The following is a 17,100-nucleotide window of genomic DNA, read 5'->3' as shown; positions in this document are numbered from 1 at the left end:
TATATATATATATATATATATATATATATATATATATATATATATATATAAGGTAAATATTTTAACCATGTATAATACATACAACGCAAGATAGAAATAAAATTTCTTTTAAACTAGGTTTCACAATTTGTTCAAAATACAGATGCAGTTTTAGAGGTGAGTACAGTAACCTATAAAGAAAATTAAATAAAATCTACATTTTAAAATAATATAACTCGACGATGATTTTTTTTCAATTTTTTAGTAGTGGATTTGTGATAAATTTCATTGTATAATTTATTTCCACTCAATGACATCTTTAACAAAAATAAGAGAGGACTACCTCATTTCCAAAAAATTACAGCCTCTCAAATTTAGTAGCCAAAATTCACACATACGGAGCTAACCAAATTTTATTTCATCTTTGCAGGTTTAGATAATAAAAACAAAAAAAAAATCAGATTCAAGTTTTTGAAGATTTTTATCTCTATTTTATGACATAAAATAACGCTTGAGTAAAATATAAAATAGTTTCTTCTTTAAATAGTAAATAAATAAATATTTTTTTGTATTCTACTCAATTCTTTATTAGAAATTTCAACAAAAAAAAAAGTACATTTTCTTGACAGTAACTTGCGGGGTTTCTAAAACAAGTGATTAAATCAGACAACTTCGTTTGTTGTCAAACGATGGATTGGCAGGCCCGCTTTGATTCGTAACTAGTCAATTTCGCGCTTCACCAGCCAAACCGCAAATACACATCAAGAAATTCACAGTCAGCCGTAAAATCTAATAAAGTGATGGAGCAATATTTTTTTTTAATTAAACAAACTGCGAAGACATTTTTCCGCAGCCTTTCGTTATGTCAACGTTGCACAAAATTATGCAGACAAATATTCAAGGAGGGAAAGAAAAGCAAAAGTGTCGCCATTGATTAGATAACCGCTACACCCATTATAAATTGATATTTCTATGACGAAAATTTAGTTGTGCATTTTTCGTTGTCAAGATGTTTGGGATTGCAGAACTGTTAGTAAGTGTTTATTGTGGATGAACTTCAACTGGAAAATATCGAATTTCTTATAGATAAAGCGGAATTTACAGTAATGTCTTCATTTAGAAAATAGTACTGAGACGTCATAAATATCAAGTAAATCGGACGCAGACTCAAACATTTGGAAGGAGTCTAAAATGATTATTAAGGCATTAGAAAATTTTCTTCATTTTTAAGAATTGTTTCTTGAAATAGGCAACATTCTTTTGTTTTCTAAGTCGTCATCAGTGAGATTTCACACTTTGTTCCTAGTGGTATGTATATACAGAGTGTTTTATAATTGAATGTCAATAATTAAGGGGAGATTTTTTGGTTCATTTTAAAAAGAAATCTTTATATGAACATATGTCCAAACGTCTTTACTTTCGAGAAACAGGTCGGTAAAATTTTAAAAATAAAATATATATTTTTTAATATCTGTAATACCACTTTACATATTTTAATGAAACCTGGCACTTTTTATCAAGAGGCATTATTTAGTGTTCCACTTTTTTTTTTAAATGCACCAATGGCGGACGTACGGAATTTCATATGTCTGTTTTGATTGATTTCACTTAAAATAAAAATAATCCTTAAAATCTCCAATCACTTCTAAAGACAATTAATTTCTTGATATTTTGGAAGTATTTTAATAAAACAAATAGACAATTACTTAGGTAAGAAATAATAATGATAATAAATTCTCTGCTTGCTGTCATATTGATGATATTGCTGTAGCCACTCAGAGAAGAGGTTTTTATTGTTACAATTTCTTTAGAAATGATTTTAAGAGAAATCAGTAGCGTACCATCAATATCTACCAAAATAGACAGATGAAAATTGCCCGCCGCTGGTGTATTTTAAAATAAATTGTGACACATTAAACGCTTCATACATAGTTCATGTGCCAAATTGCATAAAAATATCTAAAGTGGTATTATACATAGCCTGTATATCAACAGTTAAATTTTTGAAGTTTGAAGTTTTCTTTTTAAAAGGGACCCAAAAATCGCCCCTGTAATTATTGACATTCAATTAGAAAACACCCTGTATACTTAGAGACAATCTTACCGTGATAGGATTATGATGAGAAGTATATATTTTTAACTAAAACCAACTAATTTTAATACTAATCTTTATTAAAATATTACCAATTAGTTTTTTTTGAATATATTCAAAAAAGCGCTCAAGCATCTGGAAAGTCGTGATCAAATATTCATTTGGTATCGACTTAATATTTTTCAAAGCACGTGCGCTTGACAGTATACTAGGTCAAGTCAATTTGGATCACCCTTTTTTGGTAGTTTTCTTTTATTGAAAATTCCACATTCCAATGTTCTTCTTTCTAATATGCCTACATATGTTACTTTTAGTTCCCGAGTAATATATTTTTTAAATAATTTTTTGTATTAACGCTTCTTTTGTCCAACTCAAGTAATAATCATGCATTTCATTGCAGATTTCATGGTTTTGGATATTTCATTGTACATATTCAGCTTCCGATGACAGTTTCTCGTTTTACAAATTTACCGGCCCCGTTAGCGGACGCGTGAATGAGGTTATCATTAACTCCGAATCACATCCCGATGGACGAAAAATCGATTACGTGGTAATGGAAGAGTTATATTTTTTTTTCCCTGTTGCTTTCACTTTACCTTATTGTGCTTTTTTATGACCACTTCATTATTAGATCGAACAGCATAATGAAAAATTATGTTTTTTCTTAAATAAAATCGGTTTATCTACAATAAAATATGCGACTGATATTCCGAGACCAAGACAGAAAGACTATTTCTCACGCCTTTAAATTTTTGCAATAAAATTATTGTTTTAGGCTCAACCGAATTATAATTTCCATTACGGTATTCAAGACACGAAAACCGGAAATTCACAGGGACATATGGAGTCTAGAATGGGCGACAAAGTGGTCGGTGAATATAGGGTGCTACAGGACGACGGCATGGTGCGCATCGTCAAGTACACCGCAGATACCCAAAATGGGTTTCAGGCTCACATCGAATATGTTAGACTTAAGTATTGAGCTTTATGCTAAGTAATTAATTTATATATTCAACAGGACACAATTTTTAATTTCAATAGTTTAATTTTTTTTTGACAGACATTACCTTTTTCTTTTTAATCATTTACAGAAAATTTGTGTCTATTCAATTTGGTGGAGACATTCTGTTTAATATCTTTTCTGGAATACAAAATAAAGAATTAGATAAGTACCGAATAATTTCCTCTTAATACCATTTATACCCAGTTGGTTCTTGTTACGCGATGGAGAGTACCATATTCTTTGGAATAAGCAAAATAATGGACGATAAATATGTACCTGATTATCTAGAATAAGTAAGTACTACAAATTGATGTTCCCTAATTAAACTGAGGTTCATTTGCTGGAAGCTTTTTCTAGTAATAAATTGAATCGAATATATATATTTTTTTAATCCACAAGTAGATATATATGTTCATAAATAACAGCTGCTTATAAAACTTTTACAACAAACACACTCTATGCTAAGAAAATATTTTTGATTTTAAAATGCAGTTTGGGGCCTGCGAAGAAGTAATACTCTACCTATAATGGTATTTCTAAAGAAAATAGTTGATTCGTTATTTGCATATTATTTTTGGCATTCAATATGCACTATTTTTCTTTAAGCAAAGATGCTGTTTTTCATATTGAAGGCAAGTTCGCCATACACGACAACTCTTTTCTGCTAATTATTATTTTAATTTATATTAGGTAATTGCATAACAAACAACATAACAGAAAGTCGTCTTAATTTTTCAATGGGATTTCAATTTGGAAAAATATAACTTCAGTTTAATTTTCATGCATATCTTTCTTATATTAATAATTATAAAAATTAATAGAATTAACGATTCTTTGTAGGAGCAATTAGTGTTGTTGATGTCACCTCCCTGAAATTATTTTAGCGCGATGTGGTCCCGTCCACATTGGTATATATATAATGCAGATTTATATCTAGCATATAATTTTTTAATAGCAAGTGCAAGTATTTCCCCATGGGAGATCTTGTATAGTACCTAATTCACAAAATTAAATCATATAATATTGGAATTTTCTTTCCGATGAGATCCCTGAAGTCATAACGGGACAAAAAGTAGTCCGCTGGGCGTTTTATAGCAGCCCGTGGGGGCGGCAACAACAAGAAAACTCGTGTAGTTCTTCCTTCTGTCGTATAAAAATTAACACGCAATAAAATACAGTACAATATTTATACAACTTAGTTAGGCGTACCTAAAACGATATTTTATTTTACTGAGCGATGAGGTTAACAAACCCATAAATATCCTTTTTGGCGCCAAGTTGAAGCACTCTTTTGTTTTATTACGAGCCTGTTTAATAGTTGTTCCATTCTCATTAGGTAGGTAGAATAATGTAAAATAATGTTTAAGAAAGCGTCAGTGAAGAAAAAGCTTAAGAAAACAAATTGACGAGATAATTTTCTGCCACTAGAAGAACTCACAGCTGATAAATGTGTTTTGTATAATCAAATGTAACGATAGCAGATATTACAATGAATTTAACTTGACAACTCTAGCGCAGCCTAGCCTTAAAAACTACTCTGCATACTTAGTCAGGTATTGACATGCTAGATGACTACTTTAGCAAATATGCAAATTTTAATTAAAAAATAATAAAATGTAGCTTTTCATGACAATACATTTTCAACCAATTTATCTCGCGATAATGAATAATAATGAATAATGAATGAATAATGAATAATGAAGAATGAAGCTGATGTCTTTAAGTAACACTTTCCGCAATTTTGAAGATTTCAAAGTGGAGCTAAAGCAGTTTTGGACAATTACAAATAGATTATTAATCTATTTAATTTGCCAAAGAAATTTCCACAGGTTACTGTAACTGAATTTGCTTCAGAGTTGCAAATAGTATTAATCTATATGCTTTTTGACACTATTGTTATTAAAAAAGCAAAAAAGCAAAAACAAGTTTATTCTATAAAGTTTCATATGAGTTGCCAAAAAAGAAAACATTTGTGACTCTAATGCGGCCATTGTGAACTCCATTACAACAATATTCTGAAGTATACAAAGATCCCAAGTCGTTATGTAAAGCACAAGTAATAAATATTGTAATATTGTATTTCATTTACTTTAGCTTTTTTCTATAGATGTTATGTGAACATTATTATTTGATAGATGTTCCATTTTAATTATAATATCCGGTGATAACTTATGCACCAAGCAACTTCTAACCAAACCCAAAAACGTGTCACATTAACTTCGAGTTCAATACATAAAAAATACAAAAAAGTTAAAATAAACAGGTTAGTAAAACAATCAATACTTAAAACAAAAAAGAAATAAACAAACTTCAGGATTAGTTCTAAGAAACATACATATCACAATAACCTAAATTATGTTCATATTTTTATAAATACGGCAAAAACCCATATTAGGTTTGTATGTTTACTTATTAGACATTTTTTGAATATATAAGCATAATCGACTTTGATTTTTATTTAATGGTATCCGCAAATTGAAAGCCAGAGCGAAAGAGGGTGAATGTGAAAAAGTTCCTTACCGGGTCCAAAAAAAAAAAACAACATTTTTTTTTGAAATTGCTTTTAAAATTTGTAGTTTTCAACTGATATCCTTCTAAATTAAAATAATTTGCGCTCTTAAGTGGATTAAGTGAATATTTTTCAAACGGCTTTTTTACGCGTGGAATCACAGGTAGGGAACTATATAAGAATCTTCTTAGAACTGGTTGGCTAAATGTCCGCAACACTTTGAACCCGCTTAGTACGCAAAAAATAACACATTTGTCAGTTTGCGCGCGAAAGATGAACGTCTTCCAAGTCGCGTTACTGGTAAGCAATTTATTTAAGTATTATATTTTTCAAGGTAATTAACACTTCCAATTAAAATCCTTTTTGTTATGATCTACGATGCCGTCAACAAATCAGGCGCTCTAACATAAGTTGTAAACAATCTCACGTCTTCTTAGATCGACATTCATTGCCTTTATGCAAATTAATGGTTTAACTGGTAAATTATACGGAGTTTTTAATTGTTTGCCTGTCACTTTTATTTCAAGTGGGGAACTTCTTTAGTAGATTAATGTCCTGAGGAATGTTCTAATGTTTAATTACAAAAAAAAATGTTTTGTATCTTTACATTAACATTCATAAATTTTATAGGTGTGCGTTAGCAAACAAAGTTAAAAATATGAAATACATAAAATCATATTAAAACATTTCAAAATTGTCCCATTTAAAAGTTGGGAGTAAAATCAAAAAACAGATAACCAGTGTGTAAATTATCCAAGAAACGTACATATTTATCACTACTAAATGATTGAAATACTAGAAATTTTGAAATCGAAAATGGCATTAGTGTGGGCTGTAGAAATGTAGACACAGCATTAATTTTGCAATCAAAACTGTAATGAGATAAACAATTAGGAAATTAATTAAAACGATGGTTTGAAGAAATGCTTAAATACTCGTTACAAAACTGGACTTAGTATTGTTTTTCGTATTTTGAGGAATACTACAATTTCCTTAAATATCCACTTAACATTTGCTAACATTCTTATACTTAGTTTAATTTAATTACCTATTAATTTAATATTATTTTAAATGAAAGACACTCATCTATTACTTATAAACTAATAAACTAATATGTTTGCGATACATTAGGTATGAGAAAGGCGGCCAACATTCCTTTTAATACAATTAAATAATACCAGTGAATCATTGCCTTGTTTCTGGTCCTTAGATATTAATTAAACCGTTACTTAAATTGAAATTGAAAGCCATTTTCTGACACTGTTTCGTTTATATTGGCAACGCAAAAACATACCGATGCAAAAAAAAACACTTCCCTATAGCAATATAGGTGTAGTCCATGTATAAAACAATTCGTTAAAATCATACAATTCTTTCAAAATTAACTGCTGATTCTCAGGTTATATTCAAAGAAGAGGTAAATTCAAAGTGACAATGTTGGCAGAAATTAGAGACTTTCGAGGTAAATTTATATGCCCGGTTTCTATTAAATACATACATTTTTGGTAATATAATTTTGGTATTTCGCCAGAAATCTATAAAGTAACTCCGCCAATTACTAAAACAGTCGGTATTACCAAAAAGATTACGAATATTCCTTTTTGCTTGGTAGGTATATAAAAATTTTTGGATTATTTAAAATGTGACTGATATTTTCCTTTTAATATGAACATATTAGTATATTATGTTTATATATTTATATGAAGTTTTATATTCGACACATTTAGCGCGAATTTAATTATGCACCAGTTTAGAAACGCGTTGGACGCTATATATTTTCTACGGCAATTACGAAACCATTAAGATTTGAACATGGATGCAGTAGCATCAGAACTGAAAAACAATGAAATATCATCAATATTTACCGAAACAGTAGATATTTTGCCTATATGCAGCATACATTTTTTAATTTTCAATATATAATGCGTGGTTCACTACCTCTCTTATATTAAATAGGATAATTAATAATGGAATAAGTATTTCATTTTTTATGTATAGTATAGTTATAGTAATAGACCCAACAATGTAAACATACGGTGAGCAACTATAATAGCGATCAACGTTAAAATAAATAGGTAAAAATGATTTATTGAATATATTACGTGCCTCTTAAAATTAAAGAAAATTCAGTGCAAAAAGAAAACATCGTTAACTCCAATACACCTAGAAAATACGAACTGCACGCAAACACAAACCTGATATGCAATGTCTTAATGACTTTACTCTAAATGTACAATACGATAGCACACAATATACCTACGGCCGAATTTTCGAAACGAGCAATTCAACCAAAAACGAAATAGTGGCTGTTCCAGAGCCCAGGAATAAAATAAAAAATGCTGAATTTAAATGACGTAAGGAAACCAAAAACACTCTGCTTTCGACACGCTCCGTACTTCCTATGAAGTATTTAAACTTGTAGAGTTCGGTAAATTTTGCCAAAAATCCATGCTCGATTAATTTTTCAATCGATTCCCAAAACTTTTCGTAAAATGCATGACGTTTGGGCAAAGTCATGACCATGTTCATGGTGAATACTTTGACTGTGGAGAAGGAATCTAGTATACCGGAGTGCATCAGCAGAAAACCTTCAAAACACTGCATTATTTTTCAATAAATTTATAGGAGGTCTTACCTTTATCAACAATTGTTGCAAAATTTTTATGCAGGGCAAGTCTCTGTTCGATTACAACAAACGGCACATTTTGTAGGAATTTACATTTCTTATAAAATTTTTTACCCATTGGATCCTGACCATCAAAAAGCAACTGCATAGCCTCAGGTAAGACTATGTCCACTTGCGATTGGACCAACTCATTGAAAGTTCTGATGGGTTGCCCATATACTGATCCCGACAATATAGCGAAAAAATTTGTTTGGATTGCAGTCGAGGTTATGTAGCATACCCACATCACAAGTACTGTAACAAATTTTCGACTTATAGCAAAAAAAAAAATTTTTTGTTTTGCATTGAATATCATGTAAGTATTAAGCATCTAAATTTCTTACTAAGAGACTACAGAGAAGCCGAAATCGTGTCACGAAAAATACGTAAACCTAGTACATACGTTTATAGCTATTAGACCCATACAGGCCCTGAATATGCTGAAAATGTTGAGAAGGGCCATATGGGAAAACGATTTAAGTGTGTAGCGATCACTGTTTATAAATAAAATTTCGCAAAGTGCCAGTTAAATCGCCCCCTTCTCTACGAAAATATTAATGCCGCAACGTTTGTAGTCTTGAGGCCACTTTATTATCTAACGTAACATTCTTCACGGATATTTTTAAACTCAAAATAAATAAGAAATAAAAGTTCAGATTTTCACGTAATTATATATTTTGACATGACAATTGTTTCGACAACACCGTGTCTTTATCAAAACTTATAGTTCTTATTTATTTTGATAAATGGATTTTCATCAAGTAAAAGCCTCTTCAGTTGAATTTTTAAACTCTTTAGACTATATTTAGTCTTTGGGATGGTTTTTTTTTTGTAAAAATTAAATTTAATTTTTTATAAGGGGTTTGTGTAATTACAATAAAAAATTGATATTAAATCTCATTACAAATTATTTTAAATCCTTTTCCAATTTACTTTTACCACTAAATTTCGACAAGACGTTCTCTTAAATTTGGCGATAAAATTATCGTCTAATAATAATATCTTAAAAAATATATATTGCATGCAATATGCAAAATATTTTTAAAATATGAAAATATGATTGTACACTACCATAGAGCATTTGGAGTTAATTTTTTAATAAAAAAGCTGTGTGAACGCTATGAACGGGAAATCAAAAATAGATATCCGCAAAAATTACGTTCCAAGATTCACCTATTAAGAACCTGATCCACACTATTCGTGGCATATCCAGACGCCAAGAAAAGCCACAAATAAAACATTCGACCATCAATAAGTTAGTTACCAGCGAGCAATACAATTGTATCTCCCCGAAAACTTTAGAAATATATGTAAGCAACCCCACAACGGCGAACGTTGATATCGATCCAATTATCCACGTTCGTAAGCTGCACAAAGAGGTGATAGCCAACCAGTAAGAATTTATTAATGGCTTCGGCACCATAAATTGTAAGTCGTTGTTCAACAACATAGGGCTGATGTCCATCAAGTCATTTGCATTTATACTTAAGGGTCCGAGGTAGATATCGGCGTATCCAGACTCCAAATCTTCTGTTATAGATCCCAAGTAATACGCGGAGTTAATTTCTTCTAAATAGGCCTCGTTTTCTGGCATGTATTGCAAATTGATCCCGCTGGCCCTGCGGAATTCCTTTAGCATATCTACATATATTCCAGAAAGAGTGCCATTCAAATGGACTAAATAGGGCGGCATCGTGCTCCATATCACCTTGAGGGTCTCATTCTTCATGCTTCCTTTATAGGTTGCGGTTTTACATTTAGATATTTCAGCGCTGATTAGATTATAATGCAGGACGTTGAAATTGTCGTTTTTGCACGATACAATGACGAAATCAACTACCTTACGCACCCGTAAGGTTGCTGCAATATCTTTAGCCAATTGGTTTATTTCCGTTACGACCACATATTTAGCGAACACATCAAAAGTGTAAGACTTTTGAATAAGGTCCAATGTGTCATTGATATTCTCCATATTATTAGACATTAAAATATAACTGCTCGGTTTGTTTTGAAGTTTATTCAGAAAGTCTTCGGTATTTTTATAGCTGACGACAAAATAAGTGAAGTCTTCTAGAATCTTCATGTCGAAAATTGAATCTACTAGAACAACCACATTTAAGTTAGATCTGATATTCTCATACCCAAGTTTCAAACTTTTCACGACACTTAAAGCTTCAAGAAGCGAAAAAAGTACGCAAAGTGCGATCTTCATCTTTCCACGAAAAAAAAATTGAAATGCGCACCGAGTGGATAATATTTTTGCCTTTGACATTAAGTTAATATCCTCATCTAGTAAATCTATAAAAAATTGCCTTTTTACGGTGGCCACACAGCCGCATTAATCATACATTTAGTTAAAACATCGACGATACGGTATAAATGGGATATAATAAAAAACAATTTATAAAGTATATTATATCTATACACCAGGTGAATAGATAATAGGAGATACGAGTTTTAAATAATTGTAAAAAAAATAATATGACCATAAAAATATTTGATTTTTCTTATCGCTACCAAATTAACACTTAAGCTTCACTTCGCTTTTGTTCCTCTACACGTGTATAGAGTAACTATTGTAGAGGTCTCCGAACGATATACCGTTTTTACAACCTTTTATGGTTTTGACTTCGGAATGAGTTTAAGACCCGCCTGTGGTAAAGCGGAAAGGACCATTCTTTTCAGCACGTGTTCCACAAGCCAGGGCGGTATTTAAGATGTTAGCCGACAAAAACTATGCCGTGCGGACTATTCCATTTTAAAAGTGGGGAAATTTTCTTTCATTAAATTGTTGCATTAATTCATATTATTATATTCCTATAATGGCCTCTAATTGAGGTAGCTCGATTTCAAGTTGAATTTGCCCATTACATAGTTTGATCTCCTATATTATAATAACATATTAAACTTAAACTGATTTCCAAGTAAAGTAGAAAAAATATCTGCCTCTAGTTGGAAAAAATGTGTCATCGAAAAAGAAATTGTTTGCAGAAGTCGACTAGTGCCAGAATTAATCATTAATGTGGGGGATGAGTCCAGTGACGATAGTGATTATTTTGATGCAAAATAACTTTTTTTTAATAAATATTCTAACATTTTTTTATAGCTAAATTTACTCCTTCGTATTTATAATAAACATTTTAAAGTAAGAATAGATTTTTTATTGCATGGACTAATAATAGTCGCGGAATCTCTCCGATGGAACTCTACACAAATCCGCTAGCTTTCAGCATCTGTATGCACAAAGTACCGAAGTACGGATCTGGAAAGTCATTGTGGAATTGCGAATCTATTTGTTGAGGGTTACAAAAACAAACCCAAGCGAGGTAGGCCTGCGGTTAGAGCTTCATAAAAATTTATCAAAGTTAAATACCGGATTATGTCGTAAAAACGGTATATCGTTTGAACATGGCAGGTGATTTGAAAAATACTTTAACTAATTCCGTCCAGTATGTATAGCTTTCATCCGAACTCTTTTTCCACCATTCCTAACCCATCTTTGCATTCCTAATGCAATACTAATTAATTTAATTAATTGATTAACCAAATGCGACAAGTTAAACATCTAATGTTTATTTTAGATTGTCACTGTACTTGCTGTGTCAAGTTTAGTTAGATCATTACCAGTCCATCAAGCGAATAACGTTAACCCCAGCATAGCGGAAAGTATATCTGGCTACAGCCTCTACGAACCAGAGGGATATGGCACGTACGCGTTCGGGTACGACATTGATTATTCAGATGGTGACAACACACAATTTCGAGATGAAGAAAGACAATTGGATGGATCTGTAGTAGGGAGATATGGATTTTTAACTCCCGAGGGCAGAAGATTTTTAGTCGAATATACTGCGGATAAAGATGGTTATAGGTGAAATGTTTCCGAAAATTGAATAACTTTGTGCGTAAATAAAATGTTTTCTTTTCAAGGGCCAAAGTTCGAGAAATACAAGCGGCAGAACGAATGGTGCTAAACTGAGCGGAAAAAAATTGCCAACCTTTACAACAATGCAAATACTGCTGTGTTTGTTTATATATGCAACGGGTAGTTTGATTATTTCAGGCAGTATTCATAATGTTTGGCCATTCAAAATAATGACTATTAAAATTGGTCAATTTAATCAAATTAAATTACTTCGCACAAATTACGTGCAGCAATTGCACAAATGGGGTGTTGTTGCCATCTCATATTGTTTACTTTGTACAGTTTTCTCAACTTTAGTATGGGTTTTTGTTTATGAAAATTTGATTATTTTTTATAAAATATAATGCAGGAATAGCATATCTGACTGATATCAGGTATAGTTTCAACGAACGCCTAACTGAGATATGTTTATTATAAACTCATAAACTTTGTTGTATTGTTGGTACATAGATATTTACTAAGTTTTTGATACTCTGTGTCGATCTACCAAATATTATTTCCTCGTTAATAGATTGGTAGGTTTTGAGGTCTACGTATAGTATACCAGTGTTTTAGTATTTATAAACAGACATTGAAACCTGTCCTTGCTATAAAAAAAAACATAAAACTAACCCACCGTGTGTCTTTTATTTTGCGTTATATTTATTCAGGATTTGGTATTTTTTGTACTTATATCATCTCAGGTACGTTTGTTAGATATCAAAGCTATGTTTGTTAACTTTCTTGTGAATTAATAAAAATATTCTTAGCCCACTTGACTTTTAGCATTATGCATAATATCCGAGCAATGTAATAATTTCTACATAATTTATCATTTTCTCTTATCTCTTTGACCACATTTTGAACTGCCCGGGCATTATAAATAACGCTCAATTATTTAAATTGTCCGTAACATATACAATGTTTGACTTAAAACGATTGTCATATCTATCAGCTTTTATCATTTGACAATCATACTTTATAGAAGTTAGTGGGACGCGAGTAATTCTCGTAATTCATTGTGTAAATAGAACTCTAAAGAAAATCTTCTCCATACCTGGAAGTCAGAGCTCACATGGGAAGTTAAAACGAAAACGTTAACAAGGCAAACAAAGAAAACATTTTATATTAATGTCAGATTAATATAATAAGCGTAGTAAAACATTCCCAAATGAACACTGAAAAAGACCCGATATTTGCTATTTTAAGTGTATAGTTCGCATTGCATCTTCATTTTTATAAAATATATCATTCAAGGTTCTATATGTAATTTATTCAACAAACTACATACAACAGTTTATGGGGGTTTTAGTCAGGTCCATGTATAACGACGTCTAAAGCAAGAGGTTGGGCGCCATTTTCTGACATACCTCTACAGTGAATGTGCGTCAAAATCAGGCACTTTCCGTCACGGCAAAGATTTTTTGGATTCTCATTCAATGTTAATACTGGACCAAAATATTTCTGGCTGCAAAATAAAAATATTTGTCGAAAGGTCTTTCGAGAACACGATTATTTAATCTTTTTAACCCAATTTGAAAAGTTTAATTGTTAATTGACTTCTAATTGCTCGGGAAAAAAGTACTCCGACATCCTGTTATATTTAGTTATAAAACGGAACGTGTTTTGAATTTTTCATAATATTTTAATTATATATTGTTGAACCAGTGTTATATACAGTGTGAGATGAAGGTAAAGCGACAGATAGCCGCACATACACAGGTCCATACCATTACAGACATAATATAAATACAACATAATATAAAATTGAACTTTTATTATTGTTATTCTTCTTATTCTTATTATATTATATATAAAAAAATATTATGTTCCATTAGACATTTATTTTATAGTAGAAAGGATTCTTAGAAAATACATTATTTGCTAAAAATTTGCAAAAATAAAAAATACATATTTTAAGGATCAGTGCAACACATTAGGTAAAAAAGATTTAATATTTACCGTATTTCCCTATCAATAGTAGAAACAGCCACCGTATAACTCAGATTTGTTGCAACATTCGAAGCGACCCAAACAATTATTCTATCCCCATCTCCGAAACATTCTTGCTCCGGAGTCATTCGACATTCTCTATCTCTTTCCACCTCGTTTCCTTCTTCTGTATGAACAACCGCGATCCTAGTACACATCAGGATCATTAATGGCTTAGGATCCTGCGCTGAGTTATACGAAATTCCACTAAAACTGTATTTTACTTGCAAGTCAAAGTCAAATGAAAACGACTTCACCTTGTGTCGGGCTTAAAATCCTCAATTTTTAACAGAGCTATGCATTGAACGACACAATATCTGATGTCCCTGAGATAAAATTTCGATGCGCATCTCGCGTCTAGATTCGGGCAAATAACGGGCACATCCTTGTGCTCCGTTTTGAAATGAAACTCCAACGTTCCGATGGATATGTACTTGTTGCATTCGTCTTTAGGACATTGAAGAGGCCTTAAACGAGCAGTTTTATTATTCTATTCTGAAGCTATCATACCAACAGGCATTCGAGGATATCAGAGATCACGGCGTTTAATCTTTGTCAAAACCTTGTTTTTATATAGCCTCCTTCAAAAAATCGGTTTTGGTTAAAGAACAGGGACTCTATAATTCCAGATTAGTTGCTAAGATTTTTCTCTCAACTAATCCACTACTACTAATATTTTTCACTGCCTTTCAATACAAATTAATATTTTTAAACAAAATGTTAAAAATAAATATAAAAGGTGACACACTTCTTCGAAAGCGACATTACACTAGTCAAACTATGATTTCTATGTAATTCCGTGGCAGCATTGACATTTTGAATATATATATCTGGGTTGGGAATTAATTTCCTCGATTTTGAAGGTTCGCGTTTAGACTTTTCCACATCTTTGCTTTTTTTTATATCGTCGGAGTCACACAATTTTCTACCTGAAAAAAAAAACATTTTTGATGCCACATATTTTACTAATACTTCTCTAAAAGTAAGTTTTTTACTTGAACAGAGCTTTTGTTTAAAACAATCCTTGCAGTAGAAATTGTTGTCACTATTTTGCAACAACACCGACTCGTCATAAGAACGTTTGCATATATCGCAAGCTACAAATTTTCTTCTAGGTTCCATCCCTGAACGTAACTTATGACATTAATGTCAAATATTACGAACATTTGATCGATTCTTGTTTTTATTCAGACTCATTGGAAATATTTGCAGTTTGTTATATCTGCTGTGATAGTGGAATTAAGGTAGAAGTAAATCCTCATAAAGTCAAAATTTCATGTTTTTTTTTCATTAAGAATGAAACCTGAAAATAGAATTTAGTATTGCATTACATTCGCAACAATTAAAATAATATAATGATCAAAAAAAGCGAGCCGAATGGACTGAGGGATCGGAGCCTAATTCCACATACTGAGTGCCTAGAGATATAGAGAAGTATTCCATCCCTATTGAAGGCGCTATTAGGGGGAGTCAGTGCAATGAATAATGGTGCATAAACATTTAAAAGTTACTGAATTTTTTATTTTTGGATGAAATAAATGTTCATTTTCGTGGAGATTTACGCTTTGAGTTTTAATTTCCCCGTCGTATATGACAAAGCAGAGCGAAATAATAGGTGAAATAAACAATAACATTATCCATCCATGTTTTTTTTTATTTTGTAAAAGTCAAAGAAACCGGAGATCGCTATTTGTTTCCATACACAATATTATTTTTGACGCTCAGTTTAAAAGATTTTAGTACTTTTCTTTATGTAAACTTTTCAATTAGTTCACTGGCGTAGATTCGGTTAAACGAATAATTTATAGTACATAGTAATGACTAAGAAGTGCAACCTAAGAGCATATACAGTGTTAATACGTGCTAATAATAATTTCGTGATAAGAATCGCGTTGGCATAAAAATTGTAATATTCGAAAAACTATGATAAAAAAATATTGTCGGCAATTAAAGAAGAACCAATTACCAATTAACTACAACGCGGTACAATAACGAAAGCCCCTGAAGCGTTTAATTTAATCTCGACGAATAAATAAAACATGATGATGTACTTCTGTTTAGATTTTTTAGGAAGTCCCTTTCTTTTCCGATTAGCATACAATCGTGATCGAAATTTCATCTTTGATTAACTAGTCGTTTCTTCGCCAGGTTCACAATTGGCATTCTAAATAAGTCGAATTTAAGTACCACTGACGCCACTGGATGCATTAAATGGGAAGGTGCCGTGGCAATTACACTATTCAGAATGATGTAATTTCATCCATTTTAAGATCTTTGATTTTAAAAGTTTTTCATATTTTGTTCTATCGTATCATTCCTATTTCATTATTTGGTGTTGTGTGTATGATAATTTTTTCCAATAGATTCGATGTTTCAAAATTAACATTTTAATCAATCTAAAAACACAACATTACACAAGACAATTTTATTATTCCACATTTTTGTGCCAAAATTAGGTGAAAATTCTTCTCCTTCCTTTTGGGTTAACAAACACTCTGTATAGTTTATAGTATTCGCTAAGAAGAGTAAGCCGATAGCATATAAAGTGTTAATACGTGTTAATAATTTCGGGATAAGAATGGCCTTGCCATTAAAATATCGAAAAACTATGATTTTAGTTCTTTTCCGATTAGCATACAATGGTCATCGAAATTTCATCTTTGAGTCGAATTTAAGTACCACTGACGCCACTGGCTGCATTAAATGGGGTGGTGCCGTGGCAATTGTACTATAGAGAAACAATTCCGAATGACGTAATTTGATCCATTTTGATATATTTGCCTTTCAAAAGCTATTTTGTTCCATCATATCATTCCTAGGTCCTTATTTCGTCTTTAGATTATTGATATTTTTTTTCGATGTTTCAAAATAGTCATTCCTTTACATACACCAGATTATTTTTGACACACAGATTAAAAGATATATATGTAAACTTTTGGATTAGTTTACTAGCGGA

General features: G+C 31.4%; 3 protein-coding genes across 3 annotated transcripts; 2 read left to right on the top strand and 1 right to left on the bottom strand.

The window, feature by feature from the left end:
- Positions 1-2,362: 2,362 nt before the first annotated feature.
- On the top strand, positions 2,363-3,079 carry LOC132697130 (pro-resilin-like). Its single transcript, XM_060662423.1, has 3 exons — positions 2,363-2,392; positions 2,472-2,621; positions 2,847-3,079. Exons 1-3 carry the CDS (start codon positions 2,363-2,365, stop codon positions 3,051-3,053), a joined length of 387 nt encoding a protein of 128 aa, XP_060518406.1. The 3' UTR covers positions 3,054-3,079.
- Positions 3,080-5,815: 2,736 nt separating this feature from the next.
- LOC132697349 (uncharacterized) lies at positions 5,816-12,780 on the top strand. The gene is made up of 3 exons (XM_060662779.1): positions 5,816-5,883; positions 11,830-12,119; positions 12,179-12,780. Exons 1-3 carry the CDS (start codon positions 5,857-5,859, stop codon positions 12,225-12,227), a joined length of 366 nt encoding a protein of 121 aa, XP_060518762.1. The 5' UTR covers positions 5,816-5,856; the 3' UTR covers positions 12,228-12,780.
- Positions 12,781-13,459: 679 nt separating this feature from the next.
- On the bottom strand, positions 13,460-15,266 carry LOC132697129 (uncharacterized). The gene is made up of 5 exons (XM_060662422.1): positions 15,140-15,266; positions 14,893-15,073; positions 14,402-14,611; positions 14,115-14,351; positions 13,460-13,620 (listed from the first exon to the last, which is right to left on the bottom strand). The coding sequence occupies exons 1-5, from the start codon at positions 15,264-15,266 to the stop codon at positions 13,461-13,463; spliced, it is 915 nt and encodes a 304-aa protein (XP_060518405.1). The 3' UTR covers position 13,460.
- Positions 15,267-17,100: the final 1,834 nt, after the last annotated feature.

The sequence above is a fragment of the Cylas formicarius genome, unplaced genomic scaffold (assembly GCF_029955315.1).
Source record: "Cylas formicarius isolate icCylForm1 unplaced genomic scaffold, icCylForm1.1 PGA_scaffold_1__22_contigs__length_36826433, whole genome shotgun sequence".
Lineage (NCBI taxonomy): Eukaryota > Metazoa > Arthropoda > Insecta > Coleoptera > Brentidae > Cylas > Cylas formicarius.
Note: the sequence above shows the minus strand (reverse complement) of the source record. Positions and strands in the feature narration are given on the sequence as shown.

Excerpts from the sequence above, each read along its gene's own strand:
- LOC132697129 (XM_060662422.1), bottom strand. The coding sequence starts at position 15,266 with ATGGAACCTAGAAGAAAATTTGTAGCTTGCGATATATGCAAACGTTCT. Across the intron at positions 15,074-15,139 it reads TAAACAAAAGCTCTGTTCAA|GTAGAAAATTGTGTGACTCC; the intron begins GTAAAAAACTTA and ends TTTTTTTTTCAG. Across the intron at positions 14,612-14,892 it reads GTAATGTCGCTTTCGAAGAA|GCCTCTTCAATGTCCTAAAG; the intron begins GTGTGTCACCTT and ends TGCTCGTTTAAG.
- LOC132697349 (XM_060662779.1), top strand. The coding sequence starts at position 5,857 with ATGAACGTCTTCCAAGTCGCGTTACTG. Across the intron at positions 5,884-11,829 it reads TCTTCCAAGTCGCGTTACTG|ATTGTCACTGTACTTGCTGT; the intron begins GTAAGCAATTTA and ends TGTTTATTTTAG. Across the intron at positions 12,120-12,178 it reads GCGGATAAAGATGGTTATAG|GGCCAAAGTTCGAGAAATAC; the intron begins GTGAAATGTTTC and ends TTTCTTTTCAAG.
- LOC132697130 (XM_060662423.1), top strand. The coding sequence starts at position 2,363 with ATGCCTACATATGTTACTTTTAGTTCCCGA. Across the intron at positions 2,393-2,471 it reads ATGTTACTTTTAGTTCCCGA|ATTTCATGGTTTTGGATATT; the intron begins GTAATATATTTT and ends ATTTCATTGCAG. Across the intron at positions 2,622-2,846 it reads GACGAAAAATCGATTACGTG|GCTCAACCGAATTATAATTT; the intron begins GTAATGGAAGAG and ends TTATTGTTTTAG.